Here is a 26,478-nt window from a genome sequence, read left to right as displayed (position 1 = left end):
GACACACTCTACTTGGAACTCTCAAGATCCAAGGTCCGACACGTCGAACACTGTGACCGAGGCATCGAGGTGATTCATCCAAAGAATAGATTCTAAACATCCATTCATTCACTCCATAGGGACCGTATGAAAAGTTGCAATTGAGAGGGCGTTGTATACCTAACTCTCGTACAGTTATTCGCATATCATCTATATCAAACTCTATGTGATAATAACCTACAACACTTCTAAAATATCGTGCTTCATATAATGCCAAGACAGAATGTCTGCAATAATATTGAAGCCTGCAATGAAACTAACAACCAACCATTCAGACATAAAAAGTAACAACACATTTAACGTCATATGGATTCAAGTTCAAGCTATACGCACCGAAGGATCTCAAAATCCTCAACAATACGAACAATATCCTCAGCATGTGCAGGACCCCTCCACAATGGAGGATCTAGAAAAAATGTTATACGTGTAAACATACAAATAAAGGCAAATAAATTCTCATTCATGGTAAAATTAAGTAACAAAGATAAGATTTTACATTTACACACCTCTAATATAAGTAGGTACATCATTGAGGGTGTACGAAACCATGATGTATCATGCCATTCTTTATTTGCTCTAACAGCATAGATTTGGAAGTTTAAGAGGAACAAATATGAAATAGATTAAAAAGTATAGTTGACGATCATGCCGTAGAGAATCATGTCCTTCTTTCTTTTGTTTTAGTGAAGGATTTAAGAGAGAGAGAGAGAGAGAGAGAGAGAGAGAGAGAGAGAGAGAGAGAGAGAGAGAGAGAGAGATGAAAGCAATTCAAAAGACTTTGAAATTTCACAACTTCACAGAGAGACAATACAAAATAGTTATTCAAAGTGTAGCCTTCGAGAGACCACGTTAGGGATTCTATAAGTCCAAGGACCTATGTTGTATACATTTTGCAAGATACGAAGTGGTGTTTCAACTTGAGTAAATATCCTCAATCGATATGGTGTAGTGCGGTCTCCAGCAACCCCCACCTGTTGTGCATTGATGACTGGCCTCTCATCACTCACAAACCAAATATTAACTTGAATTTGACGATGCTCGTGGTTCGAAGAAAACGCAACATGGTAATATCCAAGAACTTCCATGGACATATCTCTACCTAAGTATAGCATTTCATAAACACCTACGATGATAAAACCTCGATGGGAGTGATCTCTGCAAAGGAATCCATGAATTATGTAGAGCAATAAAAGCTTAAAACTGCAAATATATCATATATAAAAACTCTTACAATATAATATGAGTTTGATCAAAGAAGATCACCAAAAACATAGCAGGAACTCTTCCCCTCCATTGCGGTGGATCTTCAACAGAGTAAGTCAATGTATAAGACAATCTTCTCAAGAAAATAATAGGTCAAGTTAATAATAAACTAATTTTATAAAGAAGATAAATACCTCGAATGAATTCAGTGATGTGACCCACTACATAGGAGACACTGTGTCGAGGATCCATCTATGGGAAATACTTTGATCTAAGAGATATGAATAAAATTTAACATCAAGTGTGTCTGACTTTAAGTGAGAGCCACAATGTCAATTTGAACTTATTGTTATGAGCTCGCTAGTTGTAATACTTCCTTAAATACAATGTTTAGAGTGTAGTAACACTCCGCTTGAGTGTTTTCAGTATTGACAACAATCCTCATAGAAGCTGCACTTCGTACACGTGACATTGCAACATACCACTGTCCATGAGAGAAGATCGAAGACTCAAGATATAGACCAAGAATTCCAAGTGTTTGCCCTTGTGCTTTGTTGATAGTCATCCCAAAAGCAAGCCTGATTGGAAATTGACGACGCTTCATTTGAAATGGAAGCCCCTGATGGCTTCCAATAATAAAGTCAATCCTTGGAAGAAAAACTCTCTCTCCAATATTTGATCTTGTAACTATCTCTGCCTCAATTACCTTATGATGAAATTGCTTGCATATCAATCTAGTTCCATTGCATAATCCATGTCTTGGATCCAAATTGTGTAGCAACATGATAGGAGCATTTTCTTTCAAGACTAAAGTATGAGGTGGAAAACCACCACCAAGAGTAAGGCTATTCAGATATTCAATTGTGTACAAATGTGTGTTTTCCTCTGACATACAAATTGAATTTGCACTCAAATACTCTTTGCAATCTCCATGCATTCTTTGCAATGCATAGTCATTAATTAAATCCACCTCTTTATTCCGTGGAGCAAGTATTGCTCGATCTCTGAAAAAAGTTTCGTGATCTTGCAAATGACACAAATCTCCATATATAAAGCTTAGGAGATCTACCAAACTATTTCCTGGAAGCAACATGTGTGAAGGTATTTTGACTTTGTCTAAGTCTCCTCCGTCATCCATAACCCCATTGCCAATATCAAGCACCCAACGGGAAAAACTTTGTTGAAGTGAATTTGAGCCGCAATCAACTATACGCATATTTTTGGAAATCCTCAGTATCTTCGTGTATTTCCATATGTGAGAATGACACAACGAAGCATTTACAATGTCTGTATGACTACCTTTTGGTACAACAGGTAGTATTTGTTGAAAGTCACCTCCAAGTAAAACGACTTTTCCACTAAACAAAGTATCTCGTTGCATAATATCTCTTAAAGTTCTGTCCACTGCTTCAAACGCATAGCGATGTGTCATGGGAGCTTCATCCCATATAAGTAAAGTTGAATTTCTTAGAAGTTCTGCAAGTTGACTATTTACCTTTATATTGCAAGTTGCTTCAGAGTGAAGCTCCAAAGGTATTGACGGGAGAAAAGCGAACCCCGAACCCCCGACGGCCTCTAAAACAACGGGGATCGAATGGAGCACCTCGAGCCTGTCATGGTAAAGCAAACAGTGGCACCACCTATCTTCAGCGGCTAGGACGCAAACAACACACCACCATAACAAAGTTTTCATCCAAGAGAGATGGATGCTTGGGAGTAATGATGAAGGGGAAAGGGAATGAGATCAAGTGAGAGAGAGAGAGAGAGAGAGAGAGAGTGAGGGAGGGGGTATAGCAGCTTAGTACTTAGGCATCACAAAAGGATGGCGAATCCGCACACCCTTCACACATACACAAGCTCACTCCAAACACAAGATTAGGTGGCGATTTCGCACACCTCACATGGGCAAAACATTGCAAGAAAACATACTCACAAAACCTCAAGCTTTATTTAGAGAATAAGGCGATGAAATGGGGAGCATAGGGTAGGGGAATGAGAAGGGAGAGAGTGGTAGAGCACATGGCGGATAGGTGAGTGTTGATGACGAAGACTCGCACGAGGGTTATGGCCATCATTCTTCATTTAGTTGCCCTTCATCTTCCATAGCCAAGGGTGTAGAGGTCATGCTCAAGACAAGCATGGTGATTGCGGTGATGGTGATGGTGTGGGTGTGTGTGTGTGCACTAGGCACACACAATGCATAGTGTGTTCTTTGGTGATGTTGTGTGTATTTAGTGTGATGGTGACCCCTCTTTATATAGGGGAGGAGGGGGGAGGAATTCTAGAATTTAGAAATGAAGAAATCATTATCTACATAGGCCATGTGACTGTGGGCCCCACTTGTCTGGCTGTGTGTATATGTGCCAGAACAGCAGTCTCATGAGAGAGAGACTAAGAGAGAGAGATGGGTTGATGAAAAAAAGTGAGAGGTGACATGGAGAATAAAGTAATTACAAGAGGGGAGAGAGGGAAGTGTGTTCAGAGGTGAATCTGTGTACAGATGTGTGTGAACACAAGAAAAATCAGGTAACCACTGGGTGGGGATGGGTCTGTGGACACCTTTTTCAGTGAAACTGAGTGTGTGTGAGTGTGGGGAAGGTTATTTAGCTACAAGACAAGAGATATGGCGCCCTTTAGAGAGAGAGAGGAGGGTATTTGGGTCATGGGATATGATAGGAGAGAGAAAGAGGGAGTGGGGTATACTATTTTGGAAGATAGGGTAAGTTGCATGTGAGTTAGGGTGCATTATTGGTGAGAGGTGGCGTAGCTTGAGGGGAGAGAGAAAGGAGAAAGGACAAGGGGAAGAGAGAGGGGGTTGACCTTTTGAGTGGAGGAGAGGAAAAGGGACACACGGCGGGGCAATAGTGAAGAAAAAGGAGGCAAGGTGGGGATGGGCTACCCCGCAGGCATGAGGTGGCCTATTTTACCTTTCTTATATATTTACATAATCATACTTTATTTTTTCTTACTTTTTCCAATGCCTTTTATCACTCCCTCCCTAAGAAGGGGTTTTCATGGGGTGGGGACGAGAGAAGAGGGGTATGGGAGCTTGGCTTGTAAAAAGCCCCCATCATTAGCCCTCCCCTTTTGGCTAGAGGCATTCATGTCTCTAGCTCATCTGTTTGATCATTATCGTTGGAGATGGCGGCTGATGGTGTGTCCTCATCTGGAATGTCAATTGGTGGAGCCTGGTCAAATCGAAGAAAATAAGGTTTAATTCGCCAACCATTTACCCTGGTTTTATGAAGTTTTCCATCAGCCTCCATAAGCTGGTAGCTTCCATTGGCATACTTTTTCCTGACGATGAAAGGACCTTCCCATCGGAGTAGGAGTTTCTTATCCTTGCGCGTGTCGAAGCGATTGTCGTAGCGGAGCACCAACATTCCTTTATTCAATTCTTTTTTCCGGAGATGCTCGTTAAAGCTAAGCCGTCTATGCTCTGCTTGTGCTGCATAATAATTTATTGCTTCTTCTCTGTCCAGCTGCACTCTTTCCAAGTTGATGATCTGATCTCTCAAATGCATGTTGGGCTGTTAAAGCTGGCTTGCCATTACTCTGAGACTTTGTAGTTGCACTTCAATGGGCAATATTGCTTCCTTACCAAATACTAGATGATACGGTGTGAATCCCAAGGATGTACAAAATGAAGTTTTGTAGGCCCATAAAGCTGGTAGTAGATACTTATCCCAGTCTCCAGGATGATTGTTTACCTACTTGGTAATAATTTTAGAAACCATTCTATTTACCTTTTCAACTAGGCCATTACATTGAGGGTAATATGGTGAAGAGTGCCTCCTTGTAATGCCTAGTTTCTGCATTAATTCTCCTACCAAGTCTGCTCTGAAACCTGGCCCTCTATCACAGATGATCTCTAAAGGTGTGCCAAACCTACAGCATATGTGCTCGTAGATAAATTTAGCTACCTCTACCGCTGTGATTCTAGTGGTGGATGTAGCCTCTGCCCATCTAGTCATGTAGTCGACCCCCATGATAATGTAGATTTTTCCTGAGTTGGCCCTAGGTAATGGCCCAATGGCGTCGATATCCCAGTTTTCAAATGGGCCATATGAGAGAATAGGTGTCTGTGGTTCAGGCATAAGTGATCTAGTGCCGGCCTTTTGACACAACTTACATGTTTTGCACCAGTGGTGTACATCACGGTTGAGGCTAGGCCATATGAAGCCTGCTTGCAAGATTTTCCTACTTGTTATGTCTAGGGCAAAGTGACCACCACAAACCCCGTCGTGACAGCTAGCAATTACTCCCGTGATTTCCTGAGAGAGAGGGACCTTCCTGAGTATTTGGTCCTTACCCTTACAATACAAACCGTCATTGATGAGTCGATACCTTGTGGCCTTCCGCGTCAGCCATTGCTTTTGTCCCTATGTTAAATCTGATGGGCATTCTCCTGTTTCCAAAAAATGCATGATGTCAGGCAAGGCATCACTGCCTTGAAATAGAGGGAGCTTTAGTTTTATTGCTCCAACCACCACTTCCTGTAGTCTTTCACTTGCTATGTCATCTGCTTCTTGTTTTTGAGCCCTTGGGATATGGTGTATTTGAACTTCTTCAAACTTACCCAACAAGGTTTTTACACCACTTAAGTGAGTCCTTAAACTAGGATTCTTGCATGTCCATGCTCCATTTACTTGCCTTACCAGAAGTAGAGCATCCCCAAATACATTAAGGCGTTGTACACCTTGCGAGACGCACCATCGTAGACCCTTGGTTAGTGCTGCATACTCAGCTTCACTGTTAGAATGTGAATCTAACAATTGGCCCAACGAAAATACCTTTGTCCCTTTGTCATCAAAGACCACTATGCCTGCAGCTGCTTTGTCGGACGCTCGCTTGTAGGCTCCATCAAAGTAGAGAGAGTATGCTCCTTCTACCATCGGTGGTACTGGAGGTAATCGGACTTCTCCTTCCTTAGATTTCTTCTCCTCCATTTCAAAGATTTGGTAGGTCATGAGTCCCCCCAAACTTGCCCTTGTCTTGCTTTCTACCTGTACCGTGTAGTTGAACTCTTGCAGACGAACTAGCCATTTAGTAATCCTAGCAGACACATCCATGTGTTGTAAAACATAGGGAAATATTTCATCCGTGGTTAGAATCACAAATTGCTTAGGTAGCAAATATGACCTAAACTTTGTAGTTGCAAATCTAAGAGCTAGGACTAAGTGTTCCACATGGGTGAAACCTTTCTCTCCTGCTGTCATCATTCAACTAGAGAAGTAGATTGGCCTCATGAAAGATGTCGTCGTATCCTTTTGGAGTAGCACAGCCCCCAATGAGTCATCACCAACACTTGAGGTGACATAGAATTTTTCATCCCACTTAGGTGGTGAGATAGTTGGCAGAGTGGCTAAGACCTCCTTTACCTTGTTGTAGTGATGTTCGCTTTCCTCGTTCCAAGTGAAAGTTGATCTTTGAGTGAGTTGTTGCAGTGTTAGAACAAGTTGTGATAGTAGATGTATGAATCTACTTAAGTACCTCACCTTCTGTAGAAAAGAGACCAGTTGACGTGCGGTCGTTGGTGAAGGTAGGGCTATGAATGCGGACACCTTACTTGGGTCGGCGTTGATACCTCTTGCTGAAATTTCATGGCCTAGTAGAATGACTTTACTATCCCCAATGTGACATTTATCCACATTTAATTGCCCACCTAGGCTCTGCAACCTGGCCAAACCTTCAGTTACCTTTTCCAAATGTGAAATACGGGAGCTATATATACAAAAATCATCGATGAACACTCTTATGGATGTTCCAAAGAACGGTTGAAAAACATAGGTGACATATCTTTGGAATGTGGCAGGTGCATTTGTGAGACCAAATGGCATAACCCTGTATGCAAAACAACCCCATGGCATGATAAAAGTGGTTTTTAGCTGATCTTCCAAGGCTATGCGTATTTGCAAGTATCCAGAATAACCATCGCGGACGGTATAGCATTCAAAACCCGCTACTTCATTCAGAATTTCATCCAAGAAAGGGAGAGGAAAGTGGTCTCTCTTTGTAGCTGCATTTAGTGGTTTGTAGTCAACACAGACCCTCCACTTACCATTCTTTTTAGGTGTCACCACTACGGGTGACACCCATTCTGACTTTTCTACAGGATAGATGAATCCCACCTCTAGCAGTTTCCTTACCTCGTCCAAGAGTGCCTTTTCTTGTATGACCCCCAGTCGTCGTAGCTTTTGCACAACTGGTTTTACCCCTTCCTTCAGCTTAATATGATGTTCCACCACTGTAATGCCTGTGATTCTTTCATAGTTGTCAATGAACAGGTTAGGAAATCCCATCAACATTTGCAAAAAACTATCTTTCTCCTCAAGTGTTAATTCAGTTGACAACATACCCTTCAACCTACTTCCTCCTAGGCCAGGTGATTTGCTCTCCTCTTCATTGGGTTGCCCTTTCGGTGATGGATCACCAATTGTGCTTACCCTTTGTGGATCCTTCATAATGATACCCATCACATCAATGGATCTGTCACTTTTGTCGGTGGATGTGGTCTCCTCCTCATAACTGGAAGATTCGCTAGTGGTTTCATCTGCCGATGTTTCCAGATTCATTTGCTTCTGCTTTCCAATCCTCATGTCATAGTAGATTGTCTCCCCTTTCTTACCGGTCATGCGTAGAAGGCCAGTACCCCAGTCCTGTTTTGCCTTCATGGACATCAACCATGGCCTTCCCAAAATTAGTGGATAGCCCTCCCCCTTAGTAGGCATTACAAAAACATCTACCTCTACCTCAGTGTTGAAAGCTTTGATTTTCACGGCACTTACCACACCCACACACTTTACTTTTGCGTTGTTTGCCATCTTTGCCTTGCATGGAGAAGGCCTGTCAACCTCGAGCCCTAATCGAAGCATCATAGCTTCGCTCATTACACAGATTTGTGCACCTCCATCAATGTAGGTGTTTCCAACCCTCTTTCCTTTTATGTTTACGTCGACAATTGGAAGGATGTCATCCATGTTGCATCCCGAAATTGCTCCGGCTACCTTTGTTTTGGAGCATCTTGTACTTTCCATTTTAGACCATTGTCGCCTTACTTTAGGTACAAGATGTAGCAACTGTGGCCATGTAATCTTCGGTCCTTGTTCTGCCACATCCAATGTTAGATCATACGGCTTAGAACTTTCCCCTAGCTGGAAGTCGGTGATGCCCAATTTCCGTCGTGGCCTGGATGGCCTCTTGCTAGTTTCTCCTCTCATGCTTCTCTCATCATCTCATTGTGTAGCCTTCTGCCTCCTAGCTCTTTTCACAGTCATGGCCTCAAGTGGTTCTAAAAAGGTTACCTTCTCCTTACCCTTGTCCCTCTCCTTTGCTCTGGGTGGATCCACTACTACGGCTTTTCCTTTCTCTTCTAGCCTTATGATGTTTATAGGGCGATCAGGTGGTGGGGCTGGTGGAAGAGGTGGAATGGATGCTTGTAGTGGTGTCTGGGGTGGACGTAGAATTTGTGTTGGTGGGGTGGTGCTCGGGGTGGGGGTATTCTTTCTCTAGGGGGTGACAATTGGTTCCTCCTACCTCCTCTATTATAGTTTTGTCGTGGTTTGGGACAGTAGTACATACCGTGACCGTCTTCTCCGCAGTTGTAGCAATGATACTCCCTGTTTTGTCGTCGTGATCTTCCAGGGTCTTGATCTCTTTCTTGACTCCTCCCTTGCTGTATTAAGTGGACAGACAAATTCTACAGTTGGTCAGTAATATGGGCCAACATATCTTGTTGGTCATCTTACCCCAAGAGCCGATGGTGGTGGTATGGTGGTTGTCGTAGTTGCTGGTCGATGCGATGTTCCTGCTTCTGCTGACTCGGTTTCTTTGGCTTTCATTCGCAGCTTCTTGTCCTTAAGGCGAGCAATCTCAACGGCTAACTTGTACGTAGCCGGGAATCTACCTTTCACCTTCTCCTTAAGAAGCGGCCATAAGCCATGCGTGAACCGATCTTTTTTTAGGAAATCGGGTGTGGCTTCCCCCCTTGCCAGTGACTCAACCCACCGTTCCCACAAATCCACAAATTTGGACTCATAGGTGGCATATTCTAAAAGACCCTCCTGCTTCAAGTCTCTCAACTTGTCCCACAACTTTTCTGAAGTGGTACCTCCCCCAAAGCGCCTCTTAAAAGAGGTTTTTAAGGGTTCCCAGTCATCCTTGGTTGCTTGTGGAAGTGCATTGTACCATGATCTAGATTCTAGCTTCATGAGATGCTTAAAGATTCTAACCCGGGATTCATCCGTATCTTTGTTGCTCACTACACATGCTACTTCAAAGTCATCTAGGAAGTCTGTTACCAAATCCTCCCCCTTCTTTCCTTTAAATGTTGGAAATGCTACACTTGCCATGATGACTGAGAGAGAGCTAGAAAGACACACTGCTTAACTTGCAAAAGTTTTTTTCTTCTTTACAAGGAGGCGTGTATACCCTCTTATACTAGGACATAGATTAAAACTTCAAACGGTACATTGCCTTGTACCAAAGACAAGACAAATGGTTGATCTGATGCCAGAACCTCAAAAAATTGCTCCCCACCCAGCATGGTGTCAATGACGTGCTGGTAGTGAGCCTTCAAATCCAGTATTACCTTGATTGAGCGTACACGTGTTGGTATGTGTGATCTGTCTTGAGGTAGGTTGTACTGATTCATGTGAAGCTTAGAGGTGCTTAGTCACTGTCCAAGCTTGTGGGAGAGGGTGGTGTTCTTTCATGAAACAAACTCAGTAGATCCCTAGTTTCTCTAGTGAGAGTGTGAGCCAATGATTCCGTTATCTGTGCTGCAGCATCAGGTGCGACTTGAAAACTGACTGTATTAATTACCTCGGTGACTTGAGTTACGCGATTATCAAAGTAGAATAGTGTTGATTCTCTATTGTGCAGAGCTCCTTCCATTTTGTTGTTGTTGGTTGGTTGTAGGTTGCGGACATGGTTTCGACCTTCTCCTTCTTCTTCTTGGCACTTGGCCTATGTATATCCACTGGGTTTGGCGTGTTGGTTGACTCTCCCACTGCAAATCAATTACCGTTACGCCTGGCACTCGAGCTTTGATGGAGATGCGGAGTTCGTCTAGTTGTGCTTGGAGCTCTTCTTCTTTTGTCGTCCAATTAGCAAATCCTGCTAGCCATTCATCCATTCACAATAGTTTAGGGGTTTCAGTCTTGTAAACTGAAGGGTTTCATGAAAAGATCCTCAGTGGGGGCACCAAATGACAGGAGCAAAGCAAACCCCGAACCCACGACGGCCTCTAAAACACCGGAGACCGAATGGAGCGCCTCGAGCCTATCATGGTAAAGCAAACAGGGGCACCACCTAGCTTCAGCGGCTAGGACGCAAACAACACACCACCATAACAAAGTTTTCATCCAAGAGAGATGGATGCTTGGGAGTAATGATGAAGAGGAAAGGGAATGAGATCAAGTTAGAGAGAGAGAGAGAGAGAGAGAGAGAGAGAGAGAGTGAGGGAGGGGGTATATCAGCTTAGTACTTAGGCATCACAAAAGGATGGCGAATCCGCACACCCTTCACACATACACAAGCTCACTCCAAACACAAGATTAGGTGGTGATTCCGCACACCTCACATGAACAAAACATTGCAAGAAAACATACTCACAAAACCTCAAGCTTTATTTAGAGAATAAGGCGATGAAATGGGGAGCATAGGGTAGGGGAATGAGAAGGGAGAGAGTGGTAGAGCGCATGGCGGATAGGTGGGAGTTGATGGTGAAGACTCCCACGAGGGTTATGGCCATCATTCTTCATTTAGTTTCCCTTCATCTTCCATAGCCAAGGGTGTAGAGGTCATGCTCAAGACAAGCATGGTGATTGCGGTGATGGTGATGGTGTGGGTGTGTGTGTGTGCACTAGGCACACACAATGCATAGTGTGTTCTTTGGTGATGTTGTGTGTATTTAGTGTGATGGTGACCCCTCTTTATATAGGGGAGGAGGGGGGAGGAATTCTAGAATTTAGAAATGAAGAAATCATTATCTACATAGGCCATGTGACTGTGGGCCCCACTTGTCTGGCTGTGTGTATATGTGCCAGAACAGCAGTCTCATGAGAGAGAGACTAAGAGAGAGAGATGGGTTGATGAAAAAAAGTGAGAGGTGACATGGAGAATAAAGTAATTACAAGAGGGGAGAGAGGGGAGTGTGTTCAGAGGTGAATCTGTGTGCAGATGTGTGTGAACACAAGAAAAATCAGGTAACCACTGGGTGGGGATGGGTCTGTGGGCACCTTTTTCAGTGAAACTGAGTGTGTGTGAGTGTGGCGAAGGTTATTTAGCTACAAGACAAGAGATATGGCGCCCTTTAGAGAGAGGAGGGGGTATTTGGGTCATGGGATAGGATAGGAGAGAGAAAGAGGGGGTGGGGTATACTATTTTGGAAGATAGGGTAAGTTGCATGTGAGTTAGGGTGCACTATTGGTGAGTTATAATGCATTATTGGTGAGAGGTGGGGTAGCTTGAGGGGAGAGAGAAAGGAGAAAGGACAAGGGGAGGAGAGAGGGGTTGACCTTTTGAGTGGAGGAGAGGAAAAGGGACACACGGCGGGGCAATAGTGAAGAAAAAGGAGGCAAGGTGGGGATGGGCTACCCCGCAGGCATGAGGTGGCCTATTTTACCTTTCTTATATATTTACATAATCATAATTTATTTTTTCTTACTTTTTCCAATGCCTTTTATCACTCCCTCCCTAAGAGGGGGTTTTCATGGGGTGGGGACGAGAGAAGAGGGGTATGGGAGCTTGGCTTGTGAAAAGCCCCCATCAGTATCTTAAACCTAGAATGAGCAGTTCTTCCATTACTCAAAAGCAAAGCTGCAATACCCGAGGATGCACATGCAAGAGAAACTCTACAACTTCCTTGCACTCGTGAAAGAAGTGCATTATATAAGTAAGTTTTTCCTGAGCCACCACGACCATCTAGGAAAAATACCTTCCCTGAATGTGTGTCAACAGCTTGTAGCACTTGGTGATAAGCATCTCGCTGATCCTCATTTAAGGAAGTTTCCATACAATCTGGTATACTACACTGTTCATCAACATTGAACATTGTTTCTTCAGCCATAGCACCATTTTCAATTAAGGATACCAATGTTGAGTCTATTGCAGGCAACATATAATCGCAAAGCCTCTTGCCATGTTGTTGCAAAAAGCATTCTATATGAAGCAATGCTTGATTTTTTGCCACATCAAATCGCACACTTGCATCTGAAATAAGCATCCTTAGGGCATAAACATAGTCCTCACAAAATTCTGTACAAACCTGTCCCAAAGAGCATCCGGATGAAGTGGCTCACAAAAGACTAATATGATTGCAAACAATTGTTTCAACTACATTCCATTTTGGAAAAAAGATGCCTCTTGGAGGCAAATTGACCATTCTTCCTCATCTTTCAATAATCCTCTAGCTATACATGCTTCCTTGTATGTATCATAGACGTAACCATCATACATACGCAAGTCTTTAAAACACTTACATCCCTTGCAAATATTGAGAATCATTCGTAGGTAATAAACCTCACCAGCAGTAGGGACAATATTATACATTCTTCCAATAGAAACACCCTGTTGTCGTGGAGACCATGCCTTTCGACTTTTATTCCATACCCAACCATTTGGAAAGTCAATATATGTGAAGCTATTTGCTTCAAGATCATTTTGATTTGCAACAAACCATTCTGTCAAGGTAGTTTTTCTATTTTGCTCATTATCTAGTAAATGTGATACATCATCACCATCTTGAAATGTGACCATATTCTGCAATGGAAGGTGTACTTGCAATCGTTGAATAGCTGGCCTTTCACTATGCATGTCAAAGCCAAATATTCTCCACATAGCCTCAAATCCAGAAACATAACGTGCATTGAGATAACTCTTGATCTCATCAGTAGCTCCTTCACCATCTTGAAGGACAACAGTGGCTCGAGCATGTCCCTTGTAGACATCCTTATAAAGATATTTCACGGCAGTGAGATAGTTGAGCAAATCTCCACATTAATATGGGCTTGTTATCTTAGTGATAAGAGAGGGCTGTAGAGAACAACCCAACGATTATCTAAATTGTAATTTTTAGACGTAACAAACCTTCCATCATCTCTCCTCATATACACAGGATATCCACTTTCGTTTACATTTGTAGAAGTAGAAAATGTTCGTGGAAACTTAAATCTATAGTTACCATCAACCATACATGGAGAAAGTGGGTTCAATGGACCACATGGCCCATGAAAATTACAACGAATCACTACATCAAATAATTCTGGAAACACATTCTTGTCAGGGAGCTCTGCACAAACCAACTTTTCATAGTGTAATGTATCTATGGGTTTATATTTGGATGCAAGTATCAACAATATATGTGCATGAGGAAGACCTCTCTTCTGAAACTCAATCACTGAAACATGTCCAATCACCTCCCCAAATACGGCTTGCTTGATAAGTAAATGCATCATATCTTGGAACTTCTGATAAAACACTCGTATAGTTAGATCAGGACGATCAACAGCACTTTGTCCAGGTAGTAATGTATCAACTATTTCCTTCCATCATGGATTACATGTGAATGTGATGAAGAGATCCGGTTTTCCCCTACTACGAACAATTGCCATTGCATCTTGAAATAGTTGGCACATATATCTAGGACCTCCAACAAAAGACGAAGGTAAAACAATACTACGGCCAACATTTTGACCTTCAGCCCTCTTTAAGCTATCTCTGGCCTCAACCATGTCAACCAATCCTTGGTACACTTCACCACGGAGTGTTTTTTGGTTATTTCGCATCCACAAAAGCCGTGACTCCTCTAGAGTACTATAAACATCCACGAAATAATGTTGTAATAGCCTACCTCCTCGAAGAAGACACTCCACAGTATCATCTCTTATTTGTAAGCGAAAGACATAATATTGCTTTTGACTCAATTTTTTTCCATCAATAGTCTTTAAATAAAGATGCCACCCATCCTCTCCACTTGGAAATAATAAAACATACAATAAGGACATGTAAGCTCGATGCATGTTGGAAATTCTTTTCAAACCCCTGTGTCAAAAATTCAGTACAATGTCGCGATAGCCAATATTTCTATCATCCCCTTGTCCTGGCATAATTGCAGCAACTTCAGAACCCCTTGGAGCAAGATATTTCCAACCATCACAACGATTCTCCGCAATAACCATCCTCATATTGGGTACAATAGCATCTCCAGACAAAGAAGCAACAGATCGTAGAGCATTTGCATAAGGATTTACTCTATGCATCATCACCTGTAAACACTCTAGAATACTACGATCTAAATTTGAAACATGATGCAATCTGTTGCTCAGCTCATGTTCAGTATCAAAAAAATATAATTGTGCAAAGCGTGGGACTTCATTTTGTCCTTCGGCTGGCGCTAAAGAACCAATAGTATGATAGACAGAGCCGTGAACCTTAAAAGTGTATACACCTCTCCCACCATAATTAATAGTCTCATTGATATGGGCACCAAGAGACACAAATGCCAATGCATTATTATATCCTCTAATGTTTTGTAAGAACTGTCTACTTCTTGTTGTGGTTGAGCTCATCAAATCTTTCATTTCATTTGGTGGCTCATTCAAAGGAAGTAATTGGACTTTTCCATCAGAGCAGCAATATTTACCCACAAATGTTTGGATAGTCTTTCCTTCATCCTTCCAGGCCTTTGCTCCACATTTGGAGCAAACATAATCTAAGCTTCCGAAGTTGTGCAACACACACTTTTTGGATAGAACTGGTGCCATAGACTTGTGATGTAAAATGAGAGACGCTGGATATTCAAAGCGGATGGACAAACAGTGCTTTTCTACTTTAGAATAGTTTCCCTCTACTAAGTTCATTGTTGTCCTAACATTCATGGCTTCAAAGTTTCCTTCATGTACATCATGCATGCTTTGCCTTTCATTGCACTCCAATAAAGTTCCAATAGTACTTTGTAGTGAATTCCTTGTTCTCTCTCGTGCTATTTGGCGCCTCGCCTTTCACGAATCATCACACAGTCGACTACGTCGTGCATGAGTAGGTGATAATATACGTGGTCCAGATACCATCTATGAAATCAGGTGCAAATAGATCTCATATAATTTGGATTTGTCACTGAACGAACATCCTTATGCATAATAAAAATCAATATAAACTGGGACATCAAACTATATCCTCTAACCTAAATACATTTGACGCATTGATAGTGACTGAATTAAAAAGTACAGTTTGATGAAGATACAACATAGCATTACATATTTCTATCATAAGTAGGACTAAATACATTTGACACAACGGCTTGACTCAATTAAATTTGACACAACGGCTTGACTCAGTTAAAAAGAACAGTTTGATGAAGATACAACAAAACATTACATATTTCTACCATTAGTAGGATTAGTAGGATTAGGTCGTTGAGAAACTTGACGCTGCTTTGGTCGAACTAATCTAGCCAAAGCACTTAATTTACTTGAGGTAGCTCGGATATCTGAAAGTCTTGAACCTTGAACCTTTGTCAAAGCACCAAGCTTATTGACAATACTTCTCAATCCTAGCACGATTTGTCGTAGATTATTGTCTTGCATTCGTCCTTTTGATTCACGTTGACTCCGCGAAGCCTCTTTTCGAAGATTCTCAATAGATGCCAATATCATCTTTTGAGAATCCTCAACTTTGGAAAGTTTCTCTCTCATGTATGCCTCACTCTCTAATCTCTGCAAGTTTGATGCTTTTGTCTCTTCTCACAATTTCCATAGTATCCCACTTTCAATATCCAATGCAGAGCTTAAAGTTTCAACCACATCCGAGACATTGGTTTGCATTGTCTCCATCCTATTGTAGGAGGCTTTGATCTCTAGCAGGGTTTCAATAATTTGCTTCTTTGAATTCCACTCAACATTTTGAGCTGCTCTCTTTGCCGCATGCACATTTCGAATACGAAGAGATGAAAGTATCTCCCGTTCATTAACAAGTGCACTATTCCTCCTGACATTTCGAGCTGCTCTCTTTGCTGCACGCACATTGTGAATAGTAGGAAGAGATGACAGTATCTCCTCTTCACCCGCTGATGCACTTAGAGCTATCCCAGAAGATATCAAGCCGTTGGTTGCAATAGCCAATGGGATGCCACAACTAATCTCCATTTTACTGTACACAAAAAACTACAGTGGTTGCAAAGAGAAATGTGACAACCAAAGAGAAGGTTTGAATGCTTGTAAATTAAAAATTAACCCTTGTAGAATATTCACTTTTTAAGTGCTTGCTATTTTAGAATCAAAAAAATACATCATCTCTATCTAGATGTGAAAAACAACAAAGGATTGCATGAGAAGTGGAAAACAAACCAAAATGCTCATGAATCACTTTTGTTTAGTAGATAAAAGTTTTTCTTAATACATGATCAACCCCATCTACATTTGAAAATGGAAAAAGAGCGTTTAGCACTGGGGCGCTTGAAAATAGGCTCCTTATGATTCTCTATCTTATCAGATCCTATAATGCTCTTTAGTGCATTAATTTTGCTATAAACTTCAGATATATATAGAACAACCTAACTCAGAATCAAGGTAGAGGGCATCTGAGTATCCCATCTTTACTCGAATCTGCAAAAGGCGTAGGTTGCGAAACCATTGACTGGGATCATTCTAGATTCTGACAAACACCTGGTGAAAGGGTGTCCCATCTTGAGTCATGGAAGTGCGGTCGTAGGTTCTCCAAGCTTCTTCTATAGTAACACCCGGAAAGAAACCTCGAACAATGCTTTGAAAGAAGTCAGCTTTGTTTTTTGGAGATTGGTGAATCATTATATGATCCATTACTATCTCCATCGCTTCCAATCCATGACCAAAACATTCAGCAGATACCCTAGGTGCCATAAAGTTCCTAAGAAAAAAAGAGACACATTGTAAGTGTAGTTTCTCTAGGACTTCATCCACAAAACTTGACTTTACAATATGTCTCTTTAAATAAGTATGTTTCTAGGTATGTTTCCCATCCCTCTTTCCCCCTCTCCATCTCCCTCCCCCTCTCTCTCTCTCTCTCTCTCTCTCTCTCTCTCTCTCTCTCACTCACTCACTTTTACTCTATATCTAAAATTTGTAGGGTTCTAAAAGCATTCTGGATCTTTCAATCACACGTGTTATTCTCTCTATCCAACCCTTTCTGAAATCTATAATGGTTTCATGTGATCTTCTATCCATGTGGTCACCTTTTGGTGATCAAACTATGGATTATTTTGAACTGTAATGCATATGTAAATGCATTAAGAGAGAAACCCTCAGTTCGCATCATATGGAAAATAGATCAGTCCTTGCCTCTTTGGGACATCATCTCCTCCCACAATTATCAAACTCGGCATGATGTATAGAACAATCAAGTGTTTTATCTTATTGTTAAGAAGAAGATGTTGATTGTCCAAATTCCCTCTTGAATTTCTTACAACAGGGCACTTATAATATCCTTGGGATCTTTTGAAACTATTCGTATGATAGTGATAAACTTGTTATGTTAACTATCATTGGAATAGCATAGACAGATTTGGAGGGCCTATCATTAGATAGATCCTTTAATACTTCCATAGATAGGACCCTAAAAAAGTCTTCCTTATTACGGTGAAGACAAAGATACCATCTTGGTTCAGTATGAAGGCTCTCTTGCCATACTCTCTCGATATCTACAGTGCAAATGAGGATGGATTCTAGTAGTAGTAGTAGTAGTATTTTTGATCTAGTCTTTTAGCACCCACACATGGTATCAGATTCACAGTTTTGTAATAGTTTGGACTCATAGTTGATTTTGGCCTTTTGAAGACGTTAATATAACCTAATTTACCTAGATCATAGATCATTTTGGCCTTTTGGAAACGTTAGTAGAACATTTCATGCCATACTCTCTCAATATCTAGAGTGCAAATGAGGATGGATTCTAGTAGTAGTAGTAGTAGTATTTTCTAGTCTTTTAGCACCCAAACATGGTGACATGGTATCAGGTTTACGGTTTTGCAATAGTTTGGACTCATAGTTTATTTTAGCCTTTTGAAGACGTCAATATAACATCTCATTTCATTCGACTTCGTTCTCTCTCTCTCTCTCTCTCTCTCTCTCTCTCTCTCTCTCTCTCTCTCTCTCTCTCTCTCTCTCTCTCTCTCTCTCTCTCTCTCACTCTCAATCGAAGAGCACAAAGTCCTCTACGCATTGATGTAAAGACAGAATTTTTCTGTGTAATGGAAGGCTTTGCTGTAACAGCATCTCAGAACTGAAAAAACTGTCAAAACTTTGCGTTTTTGTTGCCGACTTGAAGACAATGTCAGACAAAACTCGCAAGGGTGGAAAAGCCACACTCGCCATGGAGAATGATGCAAATCTCCAAGGAATTTGGATGCTAATCCAACCACATCATCTACAACAACGGAAGCAATGATCATGGCTTACTTGATCTCGTTACAAGAAACCGTCAACAAACAAGGTGAAGAGTTGCACGCACTTGCAATGGAGAATGGTACTTTAAGAGTTCTCGTTGTGGAGAATGAGCACCTTAAGAAGGTTCTTGAAATGCAAACAACACGCTTGATGCATCTTGAGAATGAAGTTCAAGAATGTAAACGCTCTCTTGTTGACATGAATGTATTGAAAGAGCGCTTGAGCAAAGTTGAGAGTGATCATGTATTGAAAGAGGAAACAATAGATACAATATGACATGATGTATGTGAGATAAGAAATGCATCCAAATCATGGGCTGATATATGTAAGGATAATGTGGTTTCTACATCTCCTATCATGGAAGCCGTTGTCCAAGCAAAGAATGTAGAGAATGTGGACACTCAAGAATTGCACGAACGACAAAAACGCTCAAAGAACATCGTCATTCGTGAAATCAAGGAGGAAAGCATGGAAACACCCCAATCTCTTGCAGTTGCTATTGAAGAGTTTTTTGCTACACACTTTGGCATGTCAGGAATCATGGCTTATGGTGCACATCGAGTTGGAAAACAAGGAGTCCCTCGCTCAGGAGAAAGACCTATTGTATGTACCATGGCTGATGAGGTAAAGAGAAAGATCATCCTTGACAATGGTTGGATCTACCTCAAAGGAACAGGTTGTAATGTATATGAGGATCGCACTCTTATGCAACAAAATGTACGTCGCAAAGCATATGAGGAAAGAGGCAAGAAGGTTAAGGTATCACCTCAAGAAGAAAAGCCACTTAAGGAGGATGCAAGTCCACCCAACAAATAGGGACACATGATCTATGAGACCAACTCACGCTTGCGAATAAGCTTTTGGAATTGTAACGGGTATCCATGGAATGTGGGAATTGGCATTGATGAGCTTACCAATGACTCCGATGTGATACTTCTTGTCGAAACATGGGAGCATGATGCGGAACGAATTCTTGGATTTGACAAATACGATGTGCATTCTTTGATGTGGGCCAAAAATGCAAAGCAACGAAGAGGCCAAGGAGGCGTAGCATGTATGACCAAAAAGGGTTTGAAAGATGTTTCCATTGTCAAAGAAGATAAGTATAAACGCTACTTATGGCTGAAAATCAGCCCACCAAATGGTCAAGTCATGTTTGTGGCCGGTTGCTACATTCCTCACTATGACTCCAACTTTTATGCTTGCTTGAATATGGACAGAGATCAGCCCTTTGTTGAACTAGAGGAAGACATTGCTCATTACAAGGATCAAGGTGAAGTCATTGTTTTTGGAGACATGAATGCTCGCACAAATATGTTACAACACGACACACAACAAGTAGACATGCCGCATGTCTCAAGAAGAATGGATGACTCATACATGTATAATCGAAGTTCTAATGATGCAAAAGAAGTGGATCACTATGGAAAGTCACTTCTACATATGTGCAATAGTACCGGAATGCTCATTGCAAATGGTGTATGTCTATGGCAAGGAACCAATGACTTTACATGTAGAAAGCACAACGGTGCTAGCGTGATTGACTATATGTTGTTCTCGGAAGCCACTCTAGAATGCATACAAAGCTTTACACTTGGTGAATGGAATCCGGAATCGGATCATAGGATGTTATGTATTGACCTCAAGTGTGGTAAACGGCCCGAGCATGTAGCCTCCAATCATGATGTGAATCATTTGTACCTACGTCTAGACCTCAAACGAGCACTTATATATGCTGATATGGTGGACCAAATGTTAAGCATGATAGAGCATCAAGAGAGCCCAACATTAGAATGCAAGTGGAAAGTTTTCAAAGAAGTAATTTTCTCTTGTGCGAAGGAATGCTTTTCGGTGAAACACATGTCTTGCAAAAGGTCTAAGAAGGGTAGCACCAAGAAGAAATGGTTTGACATGGAATGTAGTCAAGCCCGAAAACACTTGCTAAGATTGGATGCGATCAAAGACAAGGAATTTTACTTGGAATGTTCACACACATACAAAGCACTTGTTCAAAAGAAGAGGAGAAGGTGGGAAGTCGAAAAACAACTTCTTTTAGCACAAGAGAAAGCACATGCATGTGGCAAGTTTTGGCAAAATCTAAAAGGCAAGCGCGTTGAGAGCTTTGGTGACTTGACTCTTGAGGATATGTATATGCATTGTAAGAACCTCTATGAGCAACCCAATGTTGATAAGATGGAGTGTTGTAGCTCCCTTCCGTTTATGTCTCCCTTATTTACCATTGAATTAAAGATGTATGCCGCGCGCTTGAGAAACTTGCTACTCGCAAGGCAGGTGACCTTCAAGGTGTCAAGGCTGAAATGATTAAATGGACAAGCAAGAAAACACGATATTGGATATGCGATATGTTTAACCTTGCACTTCAGTATGGCATGCCTCATGATTGGAGTGCAAATTGGATCAAACCTTTGCACAAAGGAGGAGATGTAAACAATGTGAACAACTATCGCACTATAATGGTTGGTTCTTTGATGGCAAAGTTATTTGGATGTATCATGGAGATGAAGATAAGTGAATGGGCTGAAAAGCATGGCAAACGTGCACTTGGCCAAGCAGGTTTTCGAAAGCATCATAGCACTATTGATCACCTTGTCACTCTTCGAGTTCTTATGGAAGCGTCTCGATTGAAAGGAAAAAAGTTGTATTGTTGCTTTGTGGATTTCAAGAAAGCTTTTGACATGGTACCACGAGGAAATCTTTGGAGACGTATGCAAAGCCTTCAAGTGCCGAGAGAATTTATGCATGCAATCTTTCGCATCTACCAAAAAGTGATATGTCGATTACTTATGGGAGATGGAATTTCAGAATTTTTTGCAAGCACTATTGGTGTCAAACAAGGATGCCCACTTTCCCCAACCCTCTTTGGGCTACTCATTGATGAATTGGAATGCATGGTTCTTGACTTTATGCAGCAAGAAGGCATAGAAGAGGTTAAGATCGGAAATGCGGTGATCATGCTTTTGCTTTATGACAATGATGTAGTGCTCTTGGCACATACCTTAGAAGATGCACAAAAGCTTATGAGTGTCTTGGAACGCTTTTGCCTACATAGCGGGCTGATCGTGAATGGATCCAAAACCAAGGTTATGCTTGTAAAGACCCTCAATGATGAAAATCCATGCATTGTATACGACAATGAGAAACTTGAAGTGGTAGATCACTTTAAGTACCTTGGCCTTGAGGTTCCATCCAATCATAAATGGAAGGATTGTGCAATGCGTCGCTTGGAAGCCGGAAAGAGGGCCTATTATGCATTTGAGAACATGTGCAATGCAGGAGAGATCAAGTTTTGGGCTCTCAAAAAGTACCTCTTTGACACATTGGTGACACCGGTGCTTCTTTATGGAGTGGAGGTGTGGGGTGGAAGCATCGGGAAGTCTACTTGGAAAGAGTTTGAGAATGTCCAAAAGCGTTTTCTCACCAACTTTCTCCAAGTCAAGACACAAACACCCTACATGCTCTTACTTCTTGAGTCCGGATTGCTCCCCATTGAGGTCTTGGGCATGCAAAAGGTTGTGGAGTACATGCGTAAGACACAACGTAGCCCTTTGCATCGACTTCCTAGAATCGCATATAAAGCAAGTCAAATGGTTCAAAAGACATGCAAGAGCAAAATACTAAGTTCGGGGTGGATGCTTGATATCAAGAAATGGTTTGGAAGATGGGATGCATGTCACTTGGTCAAGGATGCGTCGATCGACTCCCAAGTTAATGAGGCCTTCTTACAACGCCAATGTATCACGGCTTGGGAGAAATCCGGAGGTTCTCGCTTCAGCCATTACACCACACACGTTGCCCCAAACTACAAATCTCTCTTCTTCTCGGAACGAGGTAACCGAACCCATGCCTACATCCTTGAGCCCATCCCGTTGAGTGCGATCCGCACCATTGCCTCCATTCGTCTTAGCTCCCATTCTCTACGCTGCGAGACAGGACGTTGGGGCACTGGCGAGGAGTGTCATCGACTTTGCACCTTATGCCCTCGTCAAGTGCGAGAGAGTGAGTACCACACACTACTTGAGTGCTCAGCTTTTGACCACATTAGGTCCTCTTTTCCCCATATATTCAGCCATGATCTCTCCCTACATACCTTCCTCTCCCAACCACGATGTGGAATCTCTATTGCGGTGCTCATTTCAGCCATTTTTGAGCATCGAGAGTCACTTATGAACTCCACTCACACCACGTGACATGTTCATTTGGTCCCATAGGTCATATTTGACCTCCCAGGACGATAATAGAACTATCTATCTATCTATCTATCTATCTCTAGTATCTTCACATTTTTTGTAATAGTTTGGTCTCATAGGTTATTTTGGCCTTTTACCTAATTTACCTAAGTTCAGGTCAAAACATTCACAATTTTGTAATAAATTGGTCTCATCCATCATTTTGGCCTAGCATTAATTTAACAAATCATTTCATTTCATTCTGTCATTTTGGTCATTTTTGTAAGAGTTTGGTCGGCATAGGTCCATTTCATACTTTCTAGTCTTTTAGCACCCAGACATGGTGACATGGTATCAGGTTTATGGTTTTGCAATAGTTTGGACTCATAGTTGATTTTAGCCTTTTGAAGACGTCAATATAACATCTCATTTCATTCGACTTCGTTCTCTCTCTCTCTCTCTCTCTCTCTCTCTCTCTCTCTCTCTCTCTCTCTCTCTCTCTCTCTCTCTCTCTCTCTCTCTCGCTAGTATCTTCACATTTTTTGTAATAGTTTGGTCTCATAGGTTATTTTGGCCTTTTACCTAATTTACCTAAGTTCAGGTCAAAACATTCACAATTTTGTAACAAATTGGTCTCATCCATCATTTTGGCCTAGCATTAATTTAACAAATCATTTCATTTCATTTCATTATGTCATTTTGGTCATTTTTGTAAGAGTTTGGTCGGCATAGGTCCATTTCATATTTTCGAGTCTTTTAGAACCCAAACATGGTGACATGGTATCAGGTTTACAGTTTTGCAATAGTTTGGACTCATAGTTGATTTTAGCCTTTTGAAGACGTCAATAGAACATCTCATTTCATTTGACTTCGTTCTCTCTCTCTCTCTCTCTCTCTCTCTCTCTCTCTCTCTCTCTCTCTCTCTCTCTAGTATCTTCACATTTTTTGTAATAGTTTGGTCTCATAGGTTATTTTGGCCTTTTACCTAATTTACCTAAGTTCAGGTCAAAACATTCACAATTTTGTAACAAATTGGTCTCATCCATCATTTTGGCCTAGCATTAATTTAACGAATCATTTCATTTCATTTCATTCTGTCATTTTCGTCAGTTTTGTAAGAGTTTGATCGGCATAGGTCCATTTCATTTATTTATCTCTCTTGTGAATTTACCTAGCATTAATCTAAGAAATCATTTTATTTCATTAACCTCAACCTAATTTACCCCAAAACGTTAACCTAACTTACCCACACATGGTATCAGATTCACAGTTTTGTAATAGTCTGGATGTTAATTTTGATTTTGGCCTTTTGAAGACGTTAATATAACCTAATGTACCTAGATTTAGGTCAAAACATTCACAATTTTGTAACAAATTGGTCTCATAGATCATTTTGGCCTTTTGGAAACATTAGTAGAACATTTCATGCCATACTCTCTCGATATCTAGAGTGCAAATGAGGATGGATTCTAGTAGTAGTAGTAGTATTTTCTAGTCTTTTAGCACCCATACATGGTATCAGATTCACAGTCTTGTGAGAGTTTGGACTCATAGTTGATTTTAGCCTTTTGAAGAAGTCAATATAACATCTCTTTTCATTCCACTTCGTTCTCTCTCTCTCTCTCTCTCTCTCTTCACATTTTTTATAAGAGTTTGGTCTCATAGGTTATTTTGCCCTTTTGACCTAATTGTAATAATTAGTAGAACATTTCATTTTATTTCATTTCTTTCTCCCTATCTCGATCATTTTGGCCTAGCATTAATTTTAACAAATCATGATCATTTCATTTCATTTTGGTCTTTTAAATTCATTCCATTTCATAACCTAGTTATATTTGATTTCATTTCATTTCATTAACCAAAAAATATATCTCTCTTTCTCTCTCTCTCTCTCTCTCTCTCTCTCTCTCTCTCTCTCTCTCTTTGAGTGAAAAAACAAATGATAATAAATAAAAAATTAACCAAAAAAAATTAAAATTGGACCAAAATATTTACCTGATGAGCGACCTGGTTGAGCTTCACACCTCGCCTCAGCTTGCACACGCTGCTGTCTCTACAATAAAAACGACAGCGTTAACCTTGCGTATCTCTACAATAAAAAAAGCATGAGAGAGTGGGGGTAATGATAGTCTATAACTTTAGGTGAGTGGTATGGGCATTGAACACCCAATGGATCTCGAAAACCCTAACGAACTGTTGTGTTTATTTGTTCTTCTTTTGTGTATGGTTTAACTGACAGACTTGAGCGTTCTATGCTTCGTACAGGTGCGTTGTCTTGGACGTATTGTTTTTCTTAGAGTGTTTTAACTTTTAACAGAAAGTTACATTCCTAAATTTTTGGAGATCAGAGAATGCATGGAGCTCATGTTAAGTATGGAGCCTGATTTACCCTTGTAATTTTCTGTGGTAAAAGCGCACATTTGTAAGGCCCCCATTATGAGGAGAAGCCATCGTGCGTGAAGGAAAATCACTCACCGGAAACCAAAATTTTCACGGACAAGAATTAGGGGCAACTTTAAAGGCCTCGGGGGCGGAGGCCCCCGAGACTTTTTTTTCCGCCGGAATATTATGGCCGGACGGCGGCCGGAAAGTGGTCGGAAAGCAACCGGTCGGTTGGCCGGTGGCCGGTGGTCGGCAGTCAATGGCCGGTGGCCGGTGGCCGAATTCAAAAGCGGACTTGTCTTCTCAAGGGCGGCCACACATGGGCGGATTGGAGGGTCCGATTTGGACTTATTCGCACAAGGGCGGCTACACATGGCTGTCTCTCATAAGAGAGGGCAACCCTTTTGGCCTATAAAAGGAGGCCATTTCTACACACATTTCATAGTGTGAAGTTGATGCAACAAGGTGAGTGTGAGGTGGTGAGAGTGAAGCAAGGCGGGAGCTCCATTAAGGGTATAATCCCTTTGTAAACTACTTCTTGTTTTGAAGTACTAAAGCCATTGAGTGGCTGCTTTCCCGTGGACGTAGCCCACATTGGGTGAACCACGTATATCGTGTGTACTCTCTCTCTCTCTCTCTCTCTCTCTCTCTACTCTATAATCTCGTGTATATAAATCTGTCTCTCTCCATTAAGTAATCTACTCAATTATCTATTTAGCTACGTCTTATTTCCTAACAGCTCATCGCATATTTACTGTTTTTATCATGCGCTAATGCAAGCAACAGAGGGCATGCAAGAGCACTCTGTAAACCCTAAATGCGAAACCCTACACTCTAAACCCCATTGCAGCTGGCCGAACTGTGCTACATAGTGTGAGACTCCTTTCTGTCTTGGATGCGCCCTATTGTATGTTTTCCAGGCAAAATTAAGGACGATTGAGAGAGAGAGAGGACTTGTCTTCAATTTGAACTAAGGTAAAAGACTCCCCACCAAGTTTGTTCTTTAACCTATGGAGAGAGAGAGAGAGAGAGAGAGAGGGATGAGGGTACCGACGTTGTCCATGCTGCAATCGGCTGCCCTTTTCTCTCTCCATCTCCACGCTGGTCAATCCATTTCTCTCTCTTGCACTTAGCACATGAGGCTGGCGACCATCCAGGGGAGAGCCAGTCATTCGTGACCTTGGAGAGAGGCATGGTGGGAGACTTGAGCACATGAAGGCAGCAGCCGTGTCGGGAGAGGCAGTCAT

General features: G+C 41.5%; 1 protein-coding gene across 1 annotated transcript; it reads right to left on the bottom strand.

Moving 5' to 3' along the window:
* Window positions 1-216: 216 nt before the first annotated feature.
* On the bottom strand, window positions 217-26,478 carry LOC147435758 (uncharacterized). The gene is made up of 7 exons (XM_086487778.1): window positions 26,444-26,478; window positions 24,845-24,902; window positions 1,437-1,494; window positions 1,271-1,343; window positions 546-615; window positions 373-445; window positions 217-284 (listed from the first exon to the last, which is right to left on the bottom strand). Exons 1-7 carry the CDS (start codon window positions 26,476-26,478, stop codon window positions 217-219), a joined length of 435 nt encoding a protein of 144 aa, XP_086343904.1.

This window comes from Adiantum capillus-veneris, chromosome 18 (genome assembly GCF_014529385.1).
Source record: "Adiantum capillus-veneris isolate H3 chromosome 18, ASM1452938v2, whole genome shotgun sequence".
NCBI lineage: Eukaryota > Viridiplantae > Streptophyta > Polypodiopsida > Polypodiales > Pteridaceae > Adiantum > Adiantum capillus-veneris.
Note: the sequence above shows the minus strand (reverse complement) of the source record. Positions and strands in the feature narration are given on the sequence as shown.

Excerpts from the sequence above, each read along its gene's own strand:
- LOC147435758 (XM_086487778.1), bottom strand. The coding sequence starts at position 26,478 with ATGACTGCCTCTCCCGACACGGCTGCTGCCTTCAT. Across the intron at positions 24,903-26,443 it reads GACACGGCTGCTGCCTTCAT|AGACAGCAGCGTGTGCAAGC; the intron begins GTGCTCAAGTCT and ends TTTTTATTGTAG. Across the intron at positions 616-1,270 it reads GATCAAACTCATATTATATT|AGCAAATAAAGAATGGCATG; the intron begins GTAAGAGTTTTT and ends CTATGCTGTTAG.